The 18264-nt window shown below is 50.2% G+C and overlaps 7 protein-coding genes across 7 annotated transcripts; 1 reads left to right on the top strand and 6 right to left on the bottom strand.

Annotated features, from left to right (window-relative positions):
• Positions 1-318: 318 nt before the first annotated feature.
• On the bottom strand, positions 319-2039 carry PC9H_004925 (uncharacterized protein; the record flags this gene model as incomplete). Its single annotated transcript, XM_036774506.1, has 6 exons — positions 319-1232; positions 1302-1341; positions 1401-1425; positions 1478-1615; positions 1666-1821; positions 1879-2039. 6 exons carry the CDS (start codon positions 2037-2039, stop codon positions 319-321), a joined length of 1434 nt encoding a protein of 477 aa, XP_036633008.1.
• Positions 2040-2381: 342 nt separating this feature from the next.
• Positions 2382-6115, bottom strand: PC9H_004924 (uncharacterized protein; the record flags this gene model as incomplete). The annotated part of the gene is made up of 12 exons (XM_036774505.1): positions 2382-2426; positions 2479-3086; positions 3129-3437; positions 3501-3651; positions 3712-3971; positions 4024-4178; positions 4235-4289; positions 4343-4488; positions 4567-4663; positions 4717-5059; positions 5165-5230; positions 5282-6115. 12 exons carry the CDS (start codon positions 6113-6115, stop codon positions 2382-2384), a joined length of 3069 nt encoding a protein of 1022 aa, XP_036633007.1.
• Positions 6116-8080: 1965 nt separating this feature from the next.
• CBH1_2 (Exoglucanase 1) lies at positions 8081-9911 on the top strand (the record flags this gene model as incomplete). Its single annotated transcript, XM_036774504.1, has 6 exons — positions 8081-8284; positions 8341-8685; positions 8738-8809; positions 8863-9715; positions 9768-9830; positions 9886-9911. 6 exons carry the CDS (start codon positions 8081-8083, stop codon positions 9909-9911), a joined length of 1563 nt encoding a protein of 520 aa, XP_036633006.1.
• A 242-nt stretch (positions 9912-10153) lies between these two features.
• PC9H_004922 (uncharacterized protein) lies at positions 10154-11078 on the bottom strand (the record flags this gene model as incomplete). Its single annotated transcript, XM_036774503.1, has 6 exons — positions 10154-10332; positions 10386-10501; positions 10561-10640; positions 10710-10907; positions 10963-11019; positions 11073-11078. 6 exons carry the CDS (start codon positions 11076-11078, stop codon positions 10154-10156), a joined length of 636 nt encoding a protein of 211 aa, XP_036633005.1.
• A 597-nt stretch (positions 11079-11675) lies between these two features.
• SPB4 (ATP-dependent rRNA helicase spb4) lies at positions 11676-14086 on the bottom strand (the record flags this gene model as incomplete). Its single annotated transcript, XM_036774502.1, has 9 exons — positions 11676-12074; positions 12131-12310; positions 12360-12532; positions 12590-12896; positions 12948-13092; positions 13140-13361; positions 13414-13706; positions 13757-13976; positions 14031-14086. The coding sequence occupies 9 exons, from the start codon at positions 14084-14086 to the stop codon at positions 11676-11678; spliced, it is 1995 nt and encodes a 664-aa protein (XP_036633004.1).
• Positions 14087-14373: 287 nt separating this feature from the next.
• Positions 14374-16236, bottom strand: CBK1_1 (Serine/threonine-protein kinase; the record flags this gene model as incomplete). Its single annotated transcript, XM_036774501.1, has 9 exons — positions 14374-14416; positions 14475-14699; positions 14756-14981; positions 15035-15050; positions 15110-15344; positions 15399-15640; positions 15695-15778; positions 15827-16004; positions 16061-16236. 9 exons carry the CDS (start codon positions 16234-16236, stop codon positions 14374-14376), a joined length of 1425 nt encoding a protein of 474 aa, XP_036633003.1.
• Positions 16237-16541: 305 nt separating this feature from the next.
• Positions 16542-18045, bottom strand: PC9H_004919 (uncharacterized protein; the record flags this gene model as incomplete). Its single annotated transcript, XM_036774500.1, has 3 exons — positions 16542-16785; positions 16835-16894; positions 16946-18045. 3 exons carry the CDS (start codon positions 18043-18045, stop codon positions 16542-16544), a joined length of 1404 nt encoding a protein of 467 aa, XP_036633002.1.
• Positions 18046-18264: the final 219 nt, after the last annotated feature.

The following is an 18264-nucleotide window of genomic DNA, read 5'->3' as shown; positions in this document are numbered from 1 at the left end:
GCTTGCCAACAAGTATAGATAGAGCCTGTAGCTGCCAAAAGTGGAAGAGCGAATATGGGGACAAACATTTAAGCATCTGGAGAGGAAATTTTCCTAAGTATCACGCGTTCCAAAGCTCGGAAGATTGGGATACAGCACAGGTTAGTCGTCGTAGACTCGGGTAACATTTGTGCATTCCAAGTTCGAGTAAGAGCAAGAAGCTATAAATACAATGCTGCCGTGAAAGACCCGATCCGAGCAATTCAGTCGTGATTGGGACCAGGAGAAATGGCGGACAGCGTACCATTATTTCAATTTGTGTCATGGATATTCCATTTCCTAGTTTTCGTCAAGCCATGCATCATCCCATCCAAGGGCGCTTCGGTCCCAATCTTCCCTGGCAGGTTGTCCGTGGACCACCCAACCCATATAATCCAACGTCATCCCCGCTGCTCTTACGAACAATGAACCATCTAGTTGAGAACTCCCTGGATGGCTTTCTTCGTGGGCGTCGTCTCTGAGAAAGGCCCCGTCAACGCCACCAGGAAGCGTGTCTCCAAACTCTCGGGCGGCGTACACGAGCGTGCGCATAGTTTTGAGCACGTGCGAATCCGGAGCATGAAGAGAAGAAGCAACCAATGCTGGCCACGGGTTGTAGTCCGCGTCCTGCAGTGGGTTTCCCAGAGCAGTCCCGTCGGGTTGATAATAGCTGGACGCATGACTGTTTGGCGGCCTAGGCTTCTCCGTGTAAGTCATGACTAGTTCGGGTTTAATGATGGGCCTGCCTCTGGAAAGCAGGAGCAAAATCATGGTGAAAACATATGCTCGAATCAAGTCGGCCTTATGCGAAGCGACCTGAAGCGAATTGACGTAAGACTTCAAAAACATGGACGACGTAACAAGGTGCATGAGGAAGAAGTCAAGTCGAGGTTTCTTTCCTGGTTTACCAGAGGCAAACATGAGGAGAGTGCACGCCCAGATGATTTCTTTGACCTTCGCACTGTAACCATCGTCAGATAGGTTGTCCAGATTTATCTGAGAGCAGATTCGTTGGATTTCCTCTGCCCGCCCTCCCGTTAGCGCGTCCTTCATACGAGTACTGATCAATGCATTATTGTCGTATGGCATGACTGGATGCAGGACGGGAGAGTTGTAGACTTGACGTAATATCTCCAACATCGACGGCTCTGATTCTGCCACAGATGCAAAGGTAGGTTGAAATCGAACGATGTGCACAGCTGCTTGAGCCAGTCCTGAAGGGTAAAGAATCAAGGATAAGGCATTTAGCAGCTAATTCCTAGACAGCAGTATAACGAACTTGCCTGTGGCAACAAGTACCAGGTTGCCAAATTCTAGGCCGTGCTATCATGTATAGCTATATGAGCATGCGTAGCCTCCAGATTGTACACGATACTACTTACACCGATTTGAATAAATGGATGAAGTCTAGGCGTCTCCAATGAGCATTGATACAGAGCGAGTTCTCGCAGGTACTCACGCTCCGGCTACTAAACGATACAGCATGGCTTTACTACCTTCATTCGCCGTTGGCGAGAATATGTATTCTTCTACCGCCTGAACAGCACCAAGCTCATAAACGCGTCTCTTGAAGAACCGACAAAATGCGCCATAGGCACTGCAGCGTGTTGAACGAACAAACCCGTATGCCAGCAGGTAGATGCGTACTTTTGATTTCCCAAGTATTGTACCAAGTTCTCATCAGTGATCACAGCATCTTTGTCGGTCTCTTCAAGAAATATAGGCCGCTGTGTCTTTGCCTCCTCTTCGTATATCTTCCTAAGAACACCCTCTGATGCCCCAAGATCGTACGCTGCTAGAAGACTTTTGAGGTATTTTAACTCGTGCGAGGACTAGTTAGTTAAAAATAAAGAGACATACTGGTGGCTTAAGTGGTTGTGGAAACCTGAACTACGAAAGTAGCAATGGTGCTCCTCAGCGTCCTTGAACAAGAGTTCTTCAACGGTAGTTTTGACTGTTGGTGAGGCCCTCGGGAGGTTCACCAGGCCGTTTTTGAGTAGTTGGTGGTTGAGAGACGACATGTTTCGTGTGAATGGTGCACTATGATCCCACCGTTTAATTGTTATATTATGTGACGGATTCCGCACGAAGCTCTTGATCATCTTAGGTTGGTCACTTGACTGAGACAGCCTAGAATATCCAGTTCCACGCCAGCTTTTACCATAGACTCTGTCCAAGGCTTGAAAGAACAATTCAGAATTCGGAAAGTTGTAGAGGTTAAAGTCTAAAGACACTCTAGCGCCAAGGATGTAGTACAATACAGGGGTTAGGTGGATGGATTTTCGACAAGTCCGACGTGTGTTACAATCCGCGTTTTACACATTACGGTGAGACAGCAAGTATATATAAGGCTGGAACAGCTTCTATGGATTATTTGTTCGTTGGCGGGGGCGTAAGTTAGGACGCATCTAAGGGTTTACAATGTAAGGAGGACATATATCTTCAAAGGAAGCAACTCACCATCTCGACGAATACTGGTAACAATTTGGGTATATGCTCTAAGCTCGGAGGCTGAGGGGGCTGATTAGTCTTGTTTTTCTTTACAAGCGGTGGAGGAGGGGAGGGAGTTGATGGAGCAGGATATCGGGAAAGCAAGGGTGGTAAAGGTTTGGGTGGATGAACGCTGTCTGTCGAGGATCGCGACGGGCTCGGGGGAAGAGGTTTAGATAGCGCAGTGACGAGTGGATTCTTGGGGACCGGTGGGGGGTTCTGATCGTAGCTCTTACGTGACGGTCCTTCCCCTTTTAAAGAAGACATAGACCGAGATAGTTTGAGGGACATTGAACGAACACGGGACATCTTCGGGGGTTCAGCTGCTGCTTCGGCGGGCGGAGGTGGTGGCACATTAGGACGAATTGTAGAAGACCTTGTCGGCGTTGGCCTAGCGTTGTTCTCCGCAAGCGACTCGCTGGAGCTCTCCGAACTACTGTCATCATCGCTTGCAGTGTCGTATTCGCTGCTGTCTTCGTCTGTACTATCATCCGTGTCAACACCTAACTCGCCATCGCTCTGGCCTAGTTCCCCGAAGCTAATGCCCCCAACAAGCCCATTTACCAAGTTCTGGGTTGCTTCGTCTTCAGCTTCAGCGTCGCCCCCGTTCTGTGTGCGACCGAAGCGACGACGGAGTTTGTCCTCGTATATGACCTTGAGCTTATAATGGTGAAGAGCGACCTTGTCAACTTCGACCAATATCTCTTCGCGTTCCCGTTCCGTGTGAGGAAGTAAAAATTCCAGACTCAATGGAAGACCCAGCCCTTCTCGCACGACGGTCAGGAAGAGCTCTATCCATCGCATCAGACTGTCGAATAGTCCCTCTCCTTTAGAATGAACCTTGTGGACGAAATGGTAGAACGCTTGCTCGTGTCTTTGGATAAGGTCGATGAACGTTTGGACGGTACGTTGGGGATCATCTTGCCCAACTAAAGCCAGTCATAAGTGTTTTTGCGATACCGGAGGGCACTGAGCCAGAGTAGACGACTCACTCTCTTCAACCGCTTCTACAGTCTTGATCAGGTCGTTAATGAAGCTCTGTAAGTCGTTCAACGAATCTGCGATGCTGGCGGCCTTGTACACTTGGGCTAAAGGAGAATAGAAAATGGTTATGATATCCTTCAACAGGTCGGCTGTGAATCCCTATATAAGGGTATAAGTGAAACGTCATGACCGTGGCGCCCTCAGAATCCGTATCCTTACCTCAAAGATGAGAGCAATCAACTGTTCGCGGTCACGAAGACGAGCATACAGTTGTGTTAATATACGCAGGTCTTCGTAAAGCCAAGCATCCTCGTCTTCCGGTGCGAAATCGTCGTCAGAGTCCGCAACAGTGACTTTCTTGCGTAAGTGAGCTTCGTGGGCCCTATGCGCCTTTGCTACCCGATGCATTTGTGCTCTGTTCAACAGAGGTTCCTCTCCAGATCGGAGAATGATTGTAACGAGACTCTGCTTTTCGACAGCTAAGAGCAATGAGTTAGCTGAATGCTGGAGTGGATCCAACTATTCACCGACCTGCATCGATTCTGTACAACTCTTGGATCTCCTTTGGCGCATATACGAACTGGCGCATCTTTTCGCATATGATCGGATCCTCTACCTTGTCCTTCACTGCCTCTATCTGCTCTTCGAGGACCTTGACCTCTTCGGTCAATGAACTAGTAAACATTCTGTGTATCGCTATTATTAGCATGCATCGCAAGGTGTTTCATAAGTAATACCGAACCTTTGAAGCAGGCTTTTTCCGCCAAAAGGTTGCGCAAGGAACAGATCCAATACGCCTACACGACCAAGTCAATGTAGGCTAAGATTTAGAAAGGGCCGTCTTGCAAACCTCGGATCATTCCTATTGGGTTGCTGACTTTGAGCGCTCCCTTCATAAGCATGTACGGCATTAACCCGTGGATACGTTTCAAGCTCGCAAACGTTTCTGAAGAGCTATCTGACGCGATGAATTGGTGGAAAACGGTCGAAGCTAGGCTAACGAGGCAAAAAATCCACGCTTAGCTTAATGGATACGTCTGTGGGGGTATTGAAAGAGAGTGAAGTACGACTCACGATATTCGTGCCCACTCTAGAACCGCCTGGTAATTGGGAGGTAGGTCACGGACATTCGGAGTGACTTTGATTGTGCCAAACACATGTGTGAGTCCGTCTGTGATCCAAGTTATAGAGTCGAACAAAGGTAGAAGTGTCTATATCACATACTTTCGCCCATGATATCGCCTTTGACACTTCTGATAGCATTGCGTAGTCCGTCAACCCTGTGTGCAATTTCCTTTGCGAAACGCTTGCGCCCTTCTTCCCGCAGTTGGTCCGCTTCTTCTCGCCTCCTGGCATCCTCAAGCTCGTCCGCAGTGAGGGTCGTCGGACCGCTGAGTAGAAATGAACGAAGTACGGGGGAGGATGCGATGACCTTGGAAGTCATCAGGGTGTGAAGGTATGCCCTCAACGTGAGTCGATTCTTTTCACGAGATAACCGCGGCGAAGGTAGGCCTTGCTGAGAGGATAGCGGTGAGCGCATGGTTGGCGATACAGGAGAACCGAACGACTGAAGGGAATCATCGGATGGTGAGCTGAGTATGTTTGGAGGCTGCTGTGAAGATCCGGAGAAACTGGTGTAGAGGCTACTTGGAGATGGTGTACTTGGAGGAACGCTGACTGTGGATCGATCCTTGACGGGAGGGGATGGAATGTCTTCGTCGTGGTGTGCTTTGCGTAACTATGTTCGCTGATAAATTCAATATACGGGTGCATTATGGAGGCAAAGTACCTCTGTAGCAAGTGTCTTGAAGTCACCGTACCTGCGCGCCACAAAAACATCTCGATACCGGGAACGTCTGGTTCGAATGATGAATTCATCATGAGATCTACTTCTCACCCGACCTTTAGCCACCACGGTTCTTACACCCACGATGTTGACTTCAAAGATCTCTTTATTCTTGGCCAGACGAGCCTGGCGCTTCTTTGCCAGCATTTCGAGGCGATCCAAATCGGTCTGGGTGAGCCTGACTACTTCCTCGCGCTCCACAAGTTTGGTGGATGTACCCAGGAACGTAGACAAGCTCCGCTCCAGTTTGCCTAACATCTTCGTTCGCGCGGCCTGTTCCGCAACGTCCGCGCCCTCATCCAGTATATCGTAATTAGGTGATAGGTTCCGCGACAACATAGATGCTACGAAGGGCTGCAGTTTCTCCGAGTAGAAGTCCTTGGGTGCTGCAGCCATGAACGGGAATGTCAAGACGAACTGGCGAAATATATACCGAAGGAAGGGCAGATCAAGCGGCGATGAGCCTTTCGGGGGTGGCGAGAACGGGGGCCCTAGATGTGATAGCGTAGACTCATTGTTAGGAGCAGCATTGAGTATAGCCTCGATTTCCTGGTTTAGCTGCAGCTGTATTAGAGACTTCTTGAGGTAGTGCGCACGAAGCGGGGTGAGGCCAGTAGGGAGACTGCCCGAGTCGAAGTCCTCGACCGGGCTGGCTACTAGCACATCTTGTCCTTCTTCTGGAGGCTCTGTATCAGTACCCATGCGTAGTGGAGGTATTGGAGGAACCGAGCGAGTCGGGCGTCGAGGACGATCAGGCGATGAGGACGGCTGCGGCATTACTGTCAATGGTGGCAAGAGAACCCCTGAGATTGTTATGGTATGTCCGTGTTTGGTAAGATAATCTCAGCGGCGCAAGCGCCCAACTTACGTTGTCGTTCTCATTCAGACGAAATTCTAGTCATTGGGTGGTAGGTACGAGGGCTTGAGCATTTCTGGTAGTCTCTACGCTAATACTCAACTTGTCAATCAAAATAAAATGCAAGTGTTTTACGGACGAGCTCCGTGTCATGGTATTGCAGAAAATACGATGGTCAGCAGTCCGACCCCGAAGCGCTGGCCCAGGCAGCCAGGGCGTTGTTAGAAGTGGTGACAATGCTCCGTAGGCTAGGTTAACGAATATCAGGACCGCAAAGCAGTGGGTAGTACTACCTTGGCCCTCAGTGTAGGCTAATGTCGACGGTACTTCTACTTGATGTAGCTTGAAATTGAGTTAATGAGCCTATCAGAAGCGGGGTCTAGTCTCAGATGTTGCTGGCGGGTAAATGAAACCGAACTCTGACCCTGGATCGCCATTTGATTTTAAGTTGCACCTACTATCACTTAGACAGATTTGCAAAATTTTGGACAATTCAACCCGGTGCTCCAGATTGGATGTCCCTACAACTCCCGGCATGCTACGAGAGGTTGTCGCTCATCTTGTCTAAATACCTATCAACTTTTTGAGTGAATCCCTTTCCGAGTAGTAGAGCAATGACGATGCCGGTACGACAAGTACCCAAAAACATAGATTTGCAAACTTTTCGTCACAGTGTGTCACGCGTCATTCAGACCCAGCAGCGCAGCCGTGTGCCGCCGTATGCATTCGGCCGCTCGCTCGGCAACACATGGATCTGCAAAACAAGGGGCAAATAGGAGCTTCTTTGTCACGCAAAATGTTGCTGGTTTTCCTGTGCATGAACCAGTAGGTACGAGTGCAAGGGACTCTAGATTCAGACTCTAGCGCTACTATACTAGCTAAGAAAAAAATCAGAAGTCTGTGGGATTGTTATTACTTCCACAGCATTCAAGTCAAATTTGAAATGACTATTTGCACGTCACATTTTGCCCGCGGAAATGGGCTTGCAACTTCTCAAATGCCTTGAGATTTTTACAGTAGCTCAATGAAGTCTATTTCTCAAACATACTTCATGTCCGAGCATAGGACATGGAATCTACAACAACTTAAAATTGGTTTTGCATATCTATGTGTGTTTGCACTACAGTACACGTGATAGTACGATGGGGTGAGTTTCTACCCCAGTATGAGACGGTCACCCTAATGTTCTTTGGTAGTGACTAGTTTCTGTGTGGCTATCTGGTGACAAGCGTCAAAGGGACCGAACTATTCCTGGGGCGCAACTTGAAAGGTTGCGCATACTATGCTAGCTGCACAGGGGAAGTGGGCACGTGACTTCGTGGTATCCCGTCTCGTTGGTCTTTGATGTGTTCGCTGGTGTCCCAGTCAGATGCAATTCAGTGTGCATCGTGCGACCACTCAGCGGCTTATTTCGAAAGAATCGCATTGATGATTGCATTGAGCGACGAGCGCCAGCAAAATTACTACGAAGGTCCTTCTATGCAACAGACGAGAAGCAGCTCTGTCATCCAAGCTCAAGCACCGAGGGGCATACAAATTATCATCTCTCGCTTCGATATGATATGTCGGATATATGCATATGCACCGTCGACGCCTAGGTGGTAGTAGAAGCGGTTGTGATGGGGTTTATCCCAAGATCACCACTTTAGCTTCGAATTCTTGCGCGTTGCATACTCGGACACTCGTCGGTACCAAACAAGGAAGCTAGCTGGACGTCCAGGTATGTCAGAGCCTCTGCGCCTCTGTGACGGCCTTTGGAAAAACAAGGGCGATGTCACTCCTCTAGCAGCAGCGCAGAGTTGAATTGCTTAAAAGCTCGCGGTGTCATGCTGGAATTTCAACAGCTCAGCAGCTAGTTACAGGTCTATCTTCACCGGTACACGGAAATGTTCCCAAAGGTCGCTCTCATCGCTTTCTCTCTCGCCGCCGTTGCCTTCGGTCAACAGGTTGGCACCCTCACTGCCGAGACCCACCCGACGCTCTCTGTGCAGCAATGCACGGGTACCGGCGGTGGCAGTTGCTCTAACTTGGCTCGGTCTGTCGTGCTCGACTCCAACTGGCGCTGGCTCCACACCACCACTGGCTCGAACGTAAGTTCCAGTTTTTCTCGATCATTGAATACAATATTAAATGATTCATCCGGTAGAACTGCTACGACGGTAACACTTGGGACACTACCCTCTGCCCCGACGCCAAGACGTGTGCCTCGAACTGCGCTGTCGACGGCGCAGACTACAGCGGCACCTACGGTATCACCACCTCTGGAAACGCGCTCACGCTCAAGTTCGTCACCAACGGCCCGTACTCGAAGAACATCGGTTCCCGTGTCTACTTAATGGCGTCCGAAACCAAGTACCAAATGTTCAACCTGAAGAACCAGGAGTTCACATTCGACATCGACATGTCGCAGCTTCCGTGTGGCTTGAACGGTGCTCTGTACTTCTCTGAGATGCCCGAGGATGGTGGCATGGCCCAATTCTCCACCAACAAGGTAAAGTACTCCATATTGTTATATGAGCGAGTCATTAAATTGCATGCCAAAGGCTGGTGCCAAATACGGAACCGGTTACTGTGACTCTCAGTGCCCTCACGACATCAAGTTCATCAACGGAGAGGTACGCAGCTCCCATTCCCAATCCATGAGAATCAGGCTAATCGTTGGTGAAAGGCAAACGTCGCAGGCTGGGCTCCGTCCCCCAATGACGCGAACGCCGGCAAGGGGCAATTCGGTACCTGCTGCAGCGAAATGGATATCTGGGAGGCCAACAACATGGCTTCTGCCTTCACTCCTCACCCCTGCACTGTCACTGGCCTGACTCGCTGCTCGGGCACCGACTGTGGCGACGGCGACAACAGGGCCGGCGGTGTGTGCGACAAGGATGGTTGCGACTTCAACTCGTTCCGCATGGGAGACACTTCGTTCCTCGGCAAGGGCAAGACCGTCGACACGATGAAGAAATTCACGGTTGTGACCCAGTTCGTCACCTCGGATGGGACTGCTAATGGTGACCTCACGGAGATCCGCCGTGTGTACGTGCAAGATGGCAAGGTTATCCAGAACTCCAAGGTCAACATCCCGGGCATGTCTGCGGACCTAGACTCGGTGACGACGGACTTCTGCGCGCAGCAGAAGGCCGCGTTTGGCGACACCAACTCGTTCGCGAACAAGGGTGGTCTCCGTGCCATGGGTGACGCCTTTGGTCGTGGAATGGTCTTGGTCATGAGTGTTTGGGATGACCACGAGGCGAAGATGTTGTGGCTAGACAGTAACTACCCCACTGACAAGACCGCGTCGTCACCCGGTGTTGCGCGCGGTGAATGTGCAACCACTTCTGGGGACCCGACGGACGTGGAGTCGCAGAGCGCGAACTCGCAGGTGACGTTCTCGAACATCAAGTTTGGCCCCATCGGCTCGACATTCGGTGCTGGTGCTTCGAACCCCGGGTCGCCACCCACGAACACAGGAAGCACAAGTCAGCCGGCACCTTCTAGCACTGCAGGTGCTTACGGACAATGTGGTGGTATGTGTCAAGCTTTCGTACTTCTAAAGCAATGCTGACACGACGGCTTTAGGTCAAGGATGGACTGGACCCACCGCTTGTGTCTCTGGCTTCACTTGCACCGTCGGCAACCCGTGTAAGCATTGAACATATCTTTCTCCGACGGTCAACCTTACTGACAACCCATTCAGACTACTCCCAATGCTTGCCCCACTAAACGGTCGGAGCTGTGCTTCGCCGCAAAAATATCTTCCAACTCCTAGATAAGATGGCCAGTTGAAAATATATTGTAAGCTGCGATGAAATCTCCATTGTTTATATGTTCGTAGAATATGTGCATAATGTGTGTAATACTCTGGTTTTAAATTACTATCTGCCTCCATTCCGATTCCAGACGTGATACATCATGTATCATACATCCGACATCGCACATCTGTCATAATCAATATCAAGTTCGCATCAAGACTGGTGTTTCTGGCTCCAGATTTCACAGCGATGCGAATGGGCGCGGCCTGAATTCGCCAGCGCGATGCGCTCTTCCACGAATTGGCGTCTGTCTGCATCGCTTCTTATCGACAGGTATTCTGCTTTTACGGCTTCGTAGTCCGCGGCGAGGTAACTCCAGGATCGGAAGCAACCTTCAGGGGTGGATGTTAGTTCACAGGGGTGCCGCAGCTTGATAAAGACGCACCAAATGCGAAGAAGGACATCGAATCAAGGTACGCGAGCTTCGACGGGATGAGGCGTTCGAAGGATGTCGTGCCGTCTGAGAGAGGTCTGAATCCGTCTTGGAGGCTCGTCTTGATGCTAAGCGACACGTTTTATGTGGTATTTTGTGCATCTGATGGAGATATGGATGGCCGTACCATGATTTAGCACAGTGCTTGCAAGCCCTTACGCGGAGGTACCAGTTAACCTCCGCAGCCTCATCATTCGCGCCGCAGAACTGCGTGAAGGCGTCAACAATTTAGCTTTATCGCCGCAATTAATTGGCTATTGGCGGGTGGACACGTACGGTACACTGCTCTTCGAATACGAGATGGGCCCAGCGCGGCTCGCTCATGCTGGCGGGGCATTCTGGGAGAGCGGGCTCGTGGAGGGCGAGCGAGTGCTTCCAGAGCGAGGCGGAAGTGGGGTGCATCAGGAGTCCGCGGAATTGCTTGCTGACACGGGCTATGGTCAGTAGATCCTTGGGGTGTGTGACTTCCACGATCTACAGTATATCTAGTCGGGCTGGGCGACTAAGGATCCTAATACATGTCGCGCACCTTCAGGATGATTTCGTAGGGCAGGTCGGTGAGAAGTGAATAGGGTGCGGGTGCATCCTTCGAGGAATTCAGCAAGGACGAGGGGGCGGAGATAGAAGAAAGGCACTTACGTGCATGGTATGTGGGGCGGTATGTGGGGTACATATTGTCGAGTCTCGGTATATATATACTGTGAGAAGGCAGCGAGCCACCTCAACCTTAAACCGCGCTCGGATCGCGTCTAACCTTGACAATACGACAATACAGATGCATGATGCATGATGTCATGCGTGCATTGGATCCAGTAGGGATCGAACTAAGGGATACATGAGTGGAAGTGTGGGTGACATGCAACGATTAATATGGGGATGGTATGGAGAGGACAAGTACAATTGCGGGGGCAGAGGTACAGGCGGAGATGGATGAAGGAGCGGTTTATGGAGTTTGATTGAGCAAGATGAACGGCACGATGGTGTCCCGAATGAATTTTATGGTTGAGGGATGTTTTCGTAGCTGATCGCAAGCCCACGTACGAAGCATGCAGCGGCAGGATGCAATGAGGCGCGACGCAGATAGTCGAGTGATGCTTCGATGATCGCTCAGACAGGAGAAGGGTCCCCATCAGCCTGACAGAGGCGTTGGGCGAGTCCTCCTTGTACTTCGACCGAAGCCAAAGCCTATGACCGCCGCCAAGAGGCCATTCATGAGGCGATGGCGTTTGCAATATGATCGGATCATATGTCCATATCCCCAAATTCAGCGTCAAAGCTTGCTTGGCTCATAGCCCCTCGCTTTACTTTCTTCGCCATGCGCTCTTCTTTCGCAAGGGTAGTCCAGTCGTCTTCCTCCTCGTCATCGTCAGAGGCACCTGGCCGATCCTTCTTTTCCGCCGTACCAACAGTGTCGGTCTGGGTCTGAGCCTGTAACCACTTCCTCTTCCTGTTCCGCTTCTCCTTCCTCTGCTCCCTTTCCTCTTTCTTTGACATCTTATTACTCCAAGCTTCGTTACGCGTCTTCTGTTGAACACGCTTTTCCTTCTGCTTCTTGATATCCTCTGGGCGTTTAGGATTGACAATTAGGGAAGCGAGACGTTTTGCTTCTTGAGCTGAATCTGCGTACGCATACGTATCCCACTGGAGAGAACGTTCAGATAGCGGAAATAACTTAGCTAGGCGAGGAAGCTGCTCACATTTACATCAGCATCCATCCATTGAGCCCTGTTAGCTTGCGGCAGCTCTGGCATTCTTGGCAGGCGCAATAGCCCGAAACTCTTCGCTACACCAACAAGATCGAGGTCCTTGATGCGGAATATATACGACGCTTCATGTTTGGAATACGCGCGCACAAACGATACGAACGCCTTGGCAGCCTGCGAAGGATAAGTCAAGACCCTCAAACAAGGGCCTGAAATCCGTTACCTGATCGAAAACCGCTCGATCCTTAAGTGCCATTGTCCGAATGGTTTCGAGATAGGTATTCACAGATGAATCCTCAGATTGTGCTTCGTCATCTTCAGGGGTTTCCCTTGACTTTCCATCGTCTGTGAACATCGGATGGCTTTTTAGGGGAATCTTGCGCACAGCCATCAAGTCTGCGTAAAAATCAGTTTCAACGTACGCGCATGTCGTAAACCAAAGTTATAACTCACCGACATATTCCACCTCGCGTCCCGCAAGTAACGTCCAAGCCCTCCCGGCCCTGCCAGCCCTCGCTGTACGTCCGCAACGATGAGAAAACACCTTAGGGTCAGCGGGTGGATCGAACTGGACGACTGCGTCAACATGAGGGAGGTCGAGTCCGCGGGCAGCTACATCTGTAGCAAGTAAAATCGAAGGAGAGGATGAGACGGTCAATGCAGACGCGAAGGCGGCAAGTGTTCGGGTCCGCGCAGCCGGAATGAGGTGGCCATGTAAAGAGTACAGAGTGACAGACGAAGGGAGGAATAATGGAAGCACCTATATCTGCATGAGCATGCATGCCCCCTGAAATTATTGATGAAGTCTTACTCGGTAGAAATAATCTACGCAGGCACACGTCGCGAAGTAGACGATGAACTGAGATGTGCCATGTTGGGTGATTTCGTGCTTTATAACGCGAGTTAATTGGATGAGTTTCTCCGACGTTCGACAGGAAATGTAGTAGTTTTGCAGACTGGTGAAAATATGAGCTAGTAGTTTTATATTTATTTGTTAACTTACTTCGCTGGTATGCGCTGTTCTTCAATCAATTGTTGCTCCTGACCTTTCACGTTCTTCTTGGTCTGCACCTTGACAACTATGCGGGCTGGGTTACGTAGGCCGACCCGAACTAGCTCTGAAAGCGCGTCTGTCATTGTCGCGCTGAAGAGGCCGGTGCGACGTTGCTTAGGAAGGTGGGTGATGATGCGTGCTAACGTCGCTTGGAACCCCAAGTCAAGTAGACTGATGCGCGGAGTCAGCTGCGCGGTCACTTTATGTGTAATCCTTGACTGACCGATCGGCCTCGTCGAGGACCAATACTTCCAACTCTTTCACACTCACCACCGATTTCCCCTTGCCTAGAAGAAACTCCTCCATCCTGCCAGGTGTACCGATCACAATGTCTGCACCAGTTGACAGAAACCGCTGTATGTCTTGGGCCGGGGAGGATTGTGCATCAGATATCAGTAAGAGAGGCGCAGGAAAAAGAGTCTTGGCTACGTCTTCGTCCTCGTCTTCATTAGAGAAAGACATTCCCGACTGGGAGGATAGAAACTGGGAGAATATGGAATGTATCTGCGTAGCAAGCTCCCTATTCATTGATTCAGTCCGCATGCTCTACAAAACAAGAGTCGGACAGACCTCGTAGGACTTATGATGAGTGCGCCTACTTCATTTGTGCGAAGTCTACTTTCACGGCGAACGAGCCGTTCTAATGTCGGAATAACGAATGCCAGAGTCTTCCCAGAGCCTGTGACCGCCTCTACAACTACATCCTTGTGTTTCATGAACAGTGGGATGGTGGAAGCTTGGACTGGTGTCATATGCGTGTGTCCCATTGAATGGACGACATCTGCTCTTTGGATATAGATGAATACAGGCAATCTCCGTCTGGGCATCGATCAAGCTCACATCCAAGGTGTTAGCGATTCTGGCCATGGCCCTGCAGATGCTGAAGTTACTGCCATGAACGGGTGTCAGATTAGGGGACGACGCGAGATGCAAAGTTTTGTGAGGTCACGTGTCGATCAATTCAATTTGGTAGTACAATCAGAGGCGAAGGCGACAGCGACGGCGACGGAATACGAATCGGAAGACACAATGCAAGCAATGGGCAGAATGAGATTTGTAGTAGGTACATTGCGAGAGGAGGTTATAATTGGAGCATTGACCATAAGAATTTAGCAACAGTTTGGCTCGAAACCAATATGAAGAGTCCATACATGACGTCTTAGATGTATACGTATACATACTACTAGAATGCTTGGGAAGAGACAGAGAATCGCTTAAATGTATATCTATAACGGGCATCTCAGAATATGATACATAGAGGAGACAGAAGGACATGACACGCACCCGAGGAACGCGAGATCTTTGGCAGCGTTGCCCGTGGCAGCAGGTGCCTCTTCAGGTACTTGCTCAAGTTCGTCAGTGGGGAAATAAGAAGTGTCCGTTATTGACCGCAGGTGGGGAACAAAAGGGGCATCTATTGAACGAATAGTATCCCAGTCGACGCCGTAGAAGAAGGGATGGACTTTGATCTGCTCCACCTGGAGTCGTTTCTCGGCCGATGTAATGAGTCTAAACAGCCATGAAATGAGATCACCAGAACACGCTAAACTAAAGAAACATCGCACCTGCGTATCAGGTCTTCTGCTTCTTGGCTTAGGTGAACATCGTTGGGGAATGCCAGACAGTGTTGCCAATGCATGATCTTCTGGTACGTATCATGGGTTGACTCAGAGCAGAACGGTGGATATCCGACGAGACATTCGAACATGATGGCGCCTAGTGACCACCAATCACACTCGTTGCCATACCCGCGTTGTAGGAATATCTCCGGGGCGATGTAGTCCGGAGTTCCTATGCTTTAATTAGTGCAAGCACGCAAAAAAGGTTATGTCGCGTGAACTCACCGACCGTTGAATATGCCTGAAACGGACGAATAATATGAGACGACTGTAACAGCGAAACATGAATATTATACACACGAGTTTTCGTCGGTTAGCCTTCCAAGTGGCTATTTCTTCCTTGTTGGTCATTGTTAGGTTGATAGAGTTGACCGTGTTGGGCGCGGCACTGGGAACATGACCCTTGTTATTCGAGTCAAACAATCGCTCGTAGTACTTCGCGTCGTGAGTTTTATGGAACCCAGTAGACAGGCCGAAGTCGGAGAGTTTGATATGACCATCCTTATCAATGAGGATATTGTCCGGTTTGATGTCACTGTCAACTATTGGTACATATCCTCCCTGACTAACAGCCAGAGGGAAGACTCACCGATGAATGAAGCCAAGTTTATGCACCGTTTCAATAGCTAACACGCATTCTGCGAGGTAGAATCTAGTCACGTCTTCGGAGAAAGTGTCGTATTTGATCAACATGGTCATGAGATCTCCTCCAGGGAGGAACTCCATAATCAGGTATAGGAACGTCGGGTCCTGGAATGAGTAGAAGAGTTGCACTACCCAATGGGAATTGGATTCAGCCAGAACGTCGCGTTCAGCGCGTACATGGGCGAGCTAAACCGTATATTTTAGAGGTTTATTGATCATGCTTTCGCGAAAACGACGTACTTGATCCTTCTTCAACATCTCATCCTTCTTCAACGTTTTCATCGCATAGATCTTCCCCGTGTCTATTTTCTGAACAAGCCTGACCTAGAGACACACTTCAGCGGACGGAGGAATACATAGGTTCCGACATACTTCACCGAATGCGCCCTTTCCGATGACCTTCACCGTTCTGAAATCATCCAACCCCAATCTCGTGCGTCGTAGACGAAGAAACGTAGATTCCCTTGCACCCAACTGTGATAGCTGTCGCTGCTTTCTTTCATCGGACATAAGTGCATCGGACTGTAATCGTCGTTCCAGTTCGACGCGTCTGATCCGAGTTCAACACGTTATTTTTGTCCCCTCTGATGTACGTCCATAACGTACCGGGTGTTTCTTTCCACAGCTGCCTCAACCGCAAGCTTGTAATAGTTTTCCAGTTTCATCTGGGCGGCCTTGGCCCTAGGCACCGCATCGTCAGAGAAGCCTGCAGTCGAACGGTTGAAAGTTGTGGGCTCCGCAGGTTTATTGAATTGTGTGGCGTTGTGGGGAGCTTTTGACATGGTTCCCTGGGTTTGTTATGGGGGAAAAAGCCACCAAGCTGTCTGTGAAGAAGTGGAATTGGATGAGGATAACAACACGACCTTCTCATGATTGCCTGCCATGACACTGCAGGAAATTGAAATTGATCTCATTGGTTGAAACGTTGAACCATGATACAATCTACCAAATGTGGATACGATGCTAGACTAGTGCTGGACAGTATAATGCCAGCATCATAAACGTCATACATATAGTACTGCTACATCACCTCGGTCGTTGAAGGATACATGGATTAGTAGTACACTACTTAGAAGGAATTTAGTACTTAAAGTCCTGGGTATGGCTGACCCCACTGGTCTTGTTTCATTCTTTGATACCCCCCAGAGACAGCTGGGCCGTACTGTGGTGTTTGTTGATTAGTGAACTGAGGGGCAAACTGAGCGGGATAGGAAGGATTTGGGGCCACAGGTTGAGGCGTCCAAGCATTATAAGCGTTGGAAGCTACCCGTGCACCCATATAGCTTGGCTGGGGTGCATTATGATCGTTACTGTACTGGCGGCCCTCCATGCTGGATATACGATCAATTGGGTTGTATGGAAGATAAAATAGTGGCTTACGTTTGAGGACGCTGGTTTGGGTATCTGCGCGGGGAGGCGATATGGGCGGAGACCGCCGAACTAAAACACATAATTTAAATGCAAATTCACGTCAGTAAGAGAAACGCGTACTTGTAGAACGCCGAGGCGTCTATGACCTGAGCGGGTGGTGTTCTTGACATAAGGTCGTTCCGTCTGCCATAGGCAGTGTATGGATTGAACTCGATCTGAGGTCCCTGGTTAGGCTGCAAGCGGCGGGGAGGGGGTACGGCTGTTGTTGGTCTGACTCGAGGTGCAGGAGCTGCATTATTTACCGAAGGCATAGGCATGGACATACGAGTAGCCGACGCACGAGACGGCGTACGCGGCTGCTGCTGGAGATTAGAAGGGGATTCCTGATACGTTTGTCGGTGATCCGCTCTGTTGTGAGGTGGTAATTGAGAAATGGGGGTTGGGGGCGAAGCCAGAGGCGATGGTGGAGTCGAGCTGCTTGCAGTATATGATAGAGAGGCTACTTCCTCAAATGGGGGGCCATCTAGAGAGGGCCCTACGGGTGTGAACGGCGGGGGCGGGGCGCTGCGATCTTCTTCGTCGGACTCGTGGTCATCGCCTACTTCGTGCTGATTGTCTGGTGGTATCGAGGCTTCTACTGGAACCTCGGTCCGAGCATTTGTCCCCTGCGACGGCGACACCGTCGGGGATGGTAGTGATGAAGATCCTGAAGATGTCGGGTTGCGAGATTGGGCAGATCCCGCCGCGTTACTTTGCAACGGGCTTGAAGCCTCTCCCAGACCCGCTTCGTTGTACCAACTGGGCCGCTGTTTACCAGAAGTTCTGGCTTCGCTGCCATTTGTTGATGAAGTGATCAAACTACTCCCCGCGTGCCCATGCGAGCTAGAGGATGAACCTTCACCATAACTAACTTCTTCATGCCAGGCCGGTCGAGACTTTGAATCGGAGGGGTTCTTCTTGTGCACCCGCAGCGGAGCGACAGATCCGTCCCTTTGCCCAGTCGATGGGCCAGCATGATCGCCGCTCCGTCTTCCATCGTGATGCCGAGTCGTGTCGTGAGCTGCTGCTTCGAATAGCGCTTCATCCCAGACTTCCCATTCATCTTCAACTGGCGGCTGACTGAAGGTCAATGACACCTCTACGGCGGTGGAGACCTTGCGATCGAATTCTTGCTCTGAATAGGCTGGGGGAGGCGGAGGTAAATCAGTATCGTCGTACATGTTATCGGTAGGAGACGGGAGTTTGGACGAGGCCCGAGTACAATAAATTACAACTTGAAGGATTTGGCGCTAGATTGAGCGCAGCAGAGCCTTCAGGCTCACTGACAAGGGTATCAGGGTTCATATGATGTGCCCTGGAGCCTGAGTAGACGTAACACAGCCTCTTACAAAGTTCGTTATTATTCCGAGAAGAGCGCAAATTAATGTGCATCGTGGGCG

This window comes from Pleurotus ostreatus (assembly GCF_014466165.1).
Source record: "Pleurotus ostreatus strain PC9 chromosome Unknown scaffold_3, whole genome shotgun sequence".
In the NCBI taxonomy this organism is placed as follows: domain Eukaryota; kingdom Fungi; phylum Basidiomycota; class Agaricomycetes; order Agaricales; family Pleurotaceae; genus Pleurotus; species Pleurotus ostreatus.
This window is presented reverse-complemented; position numbering and strand designations above follow the sequence as displayed.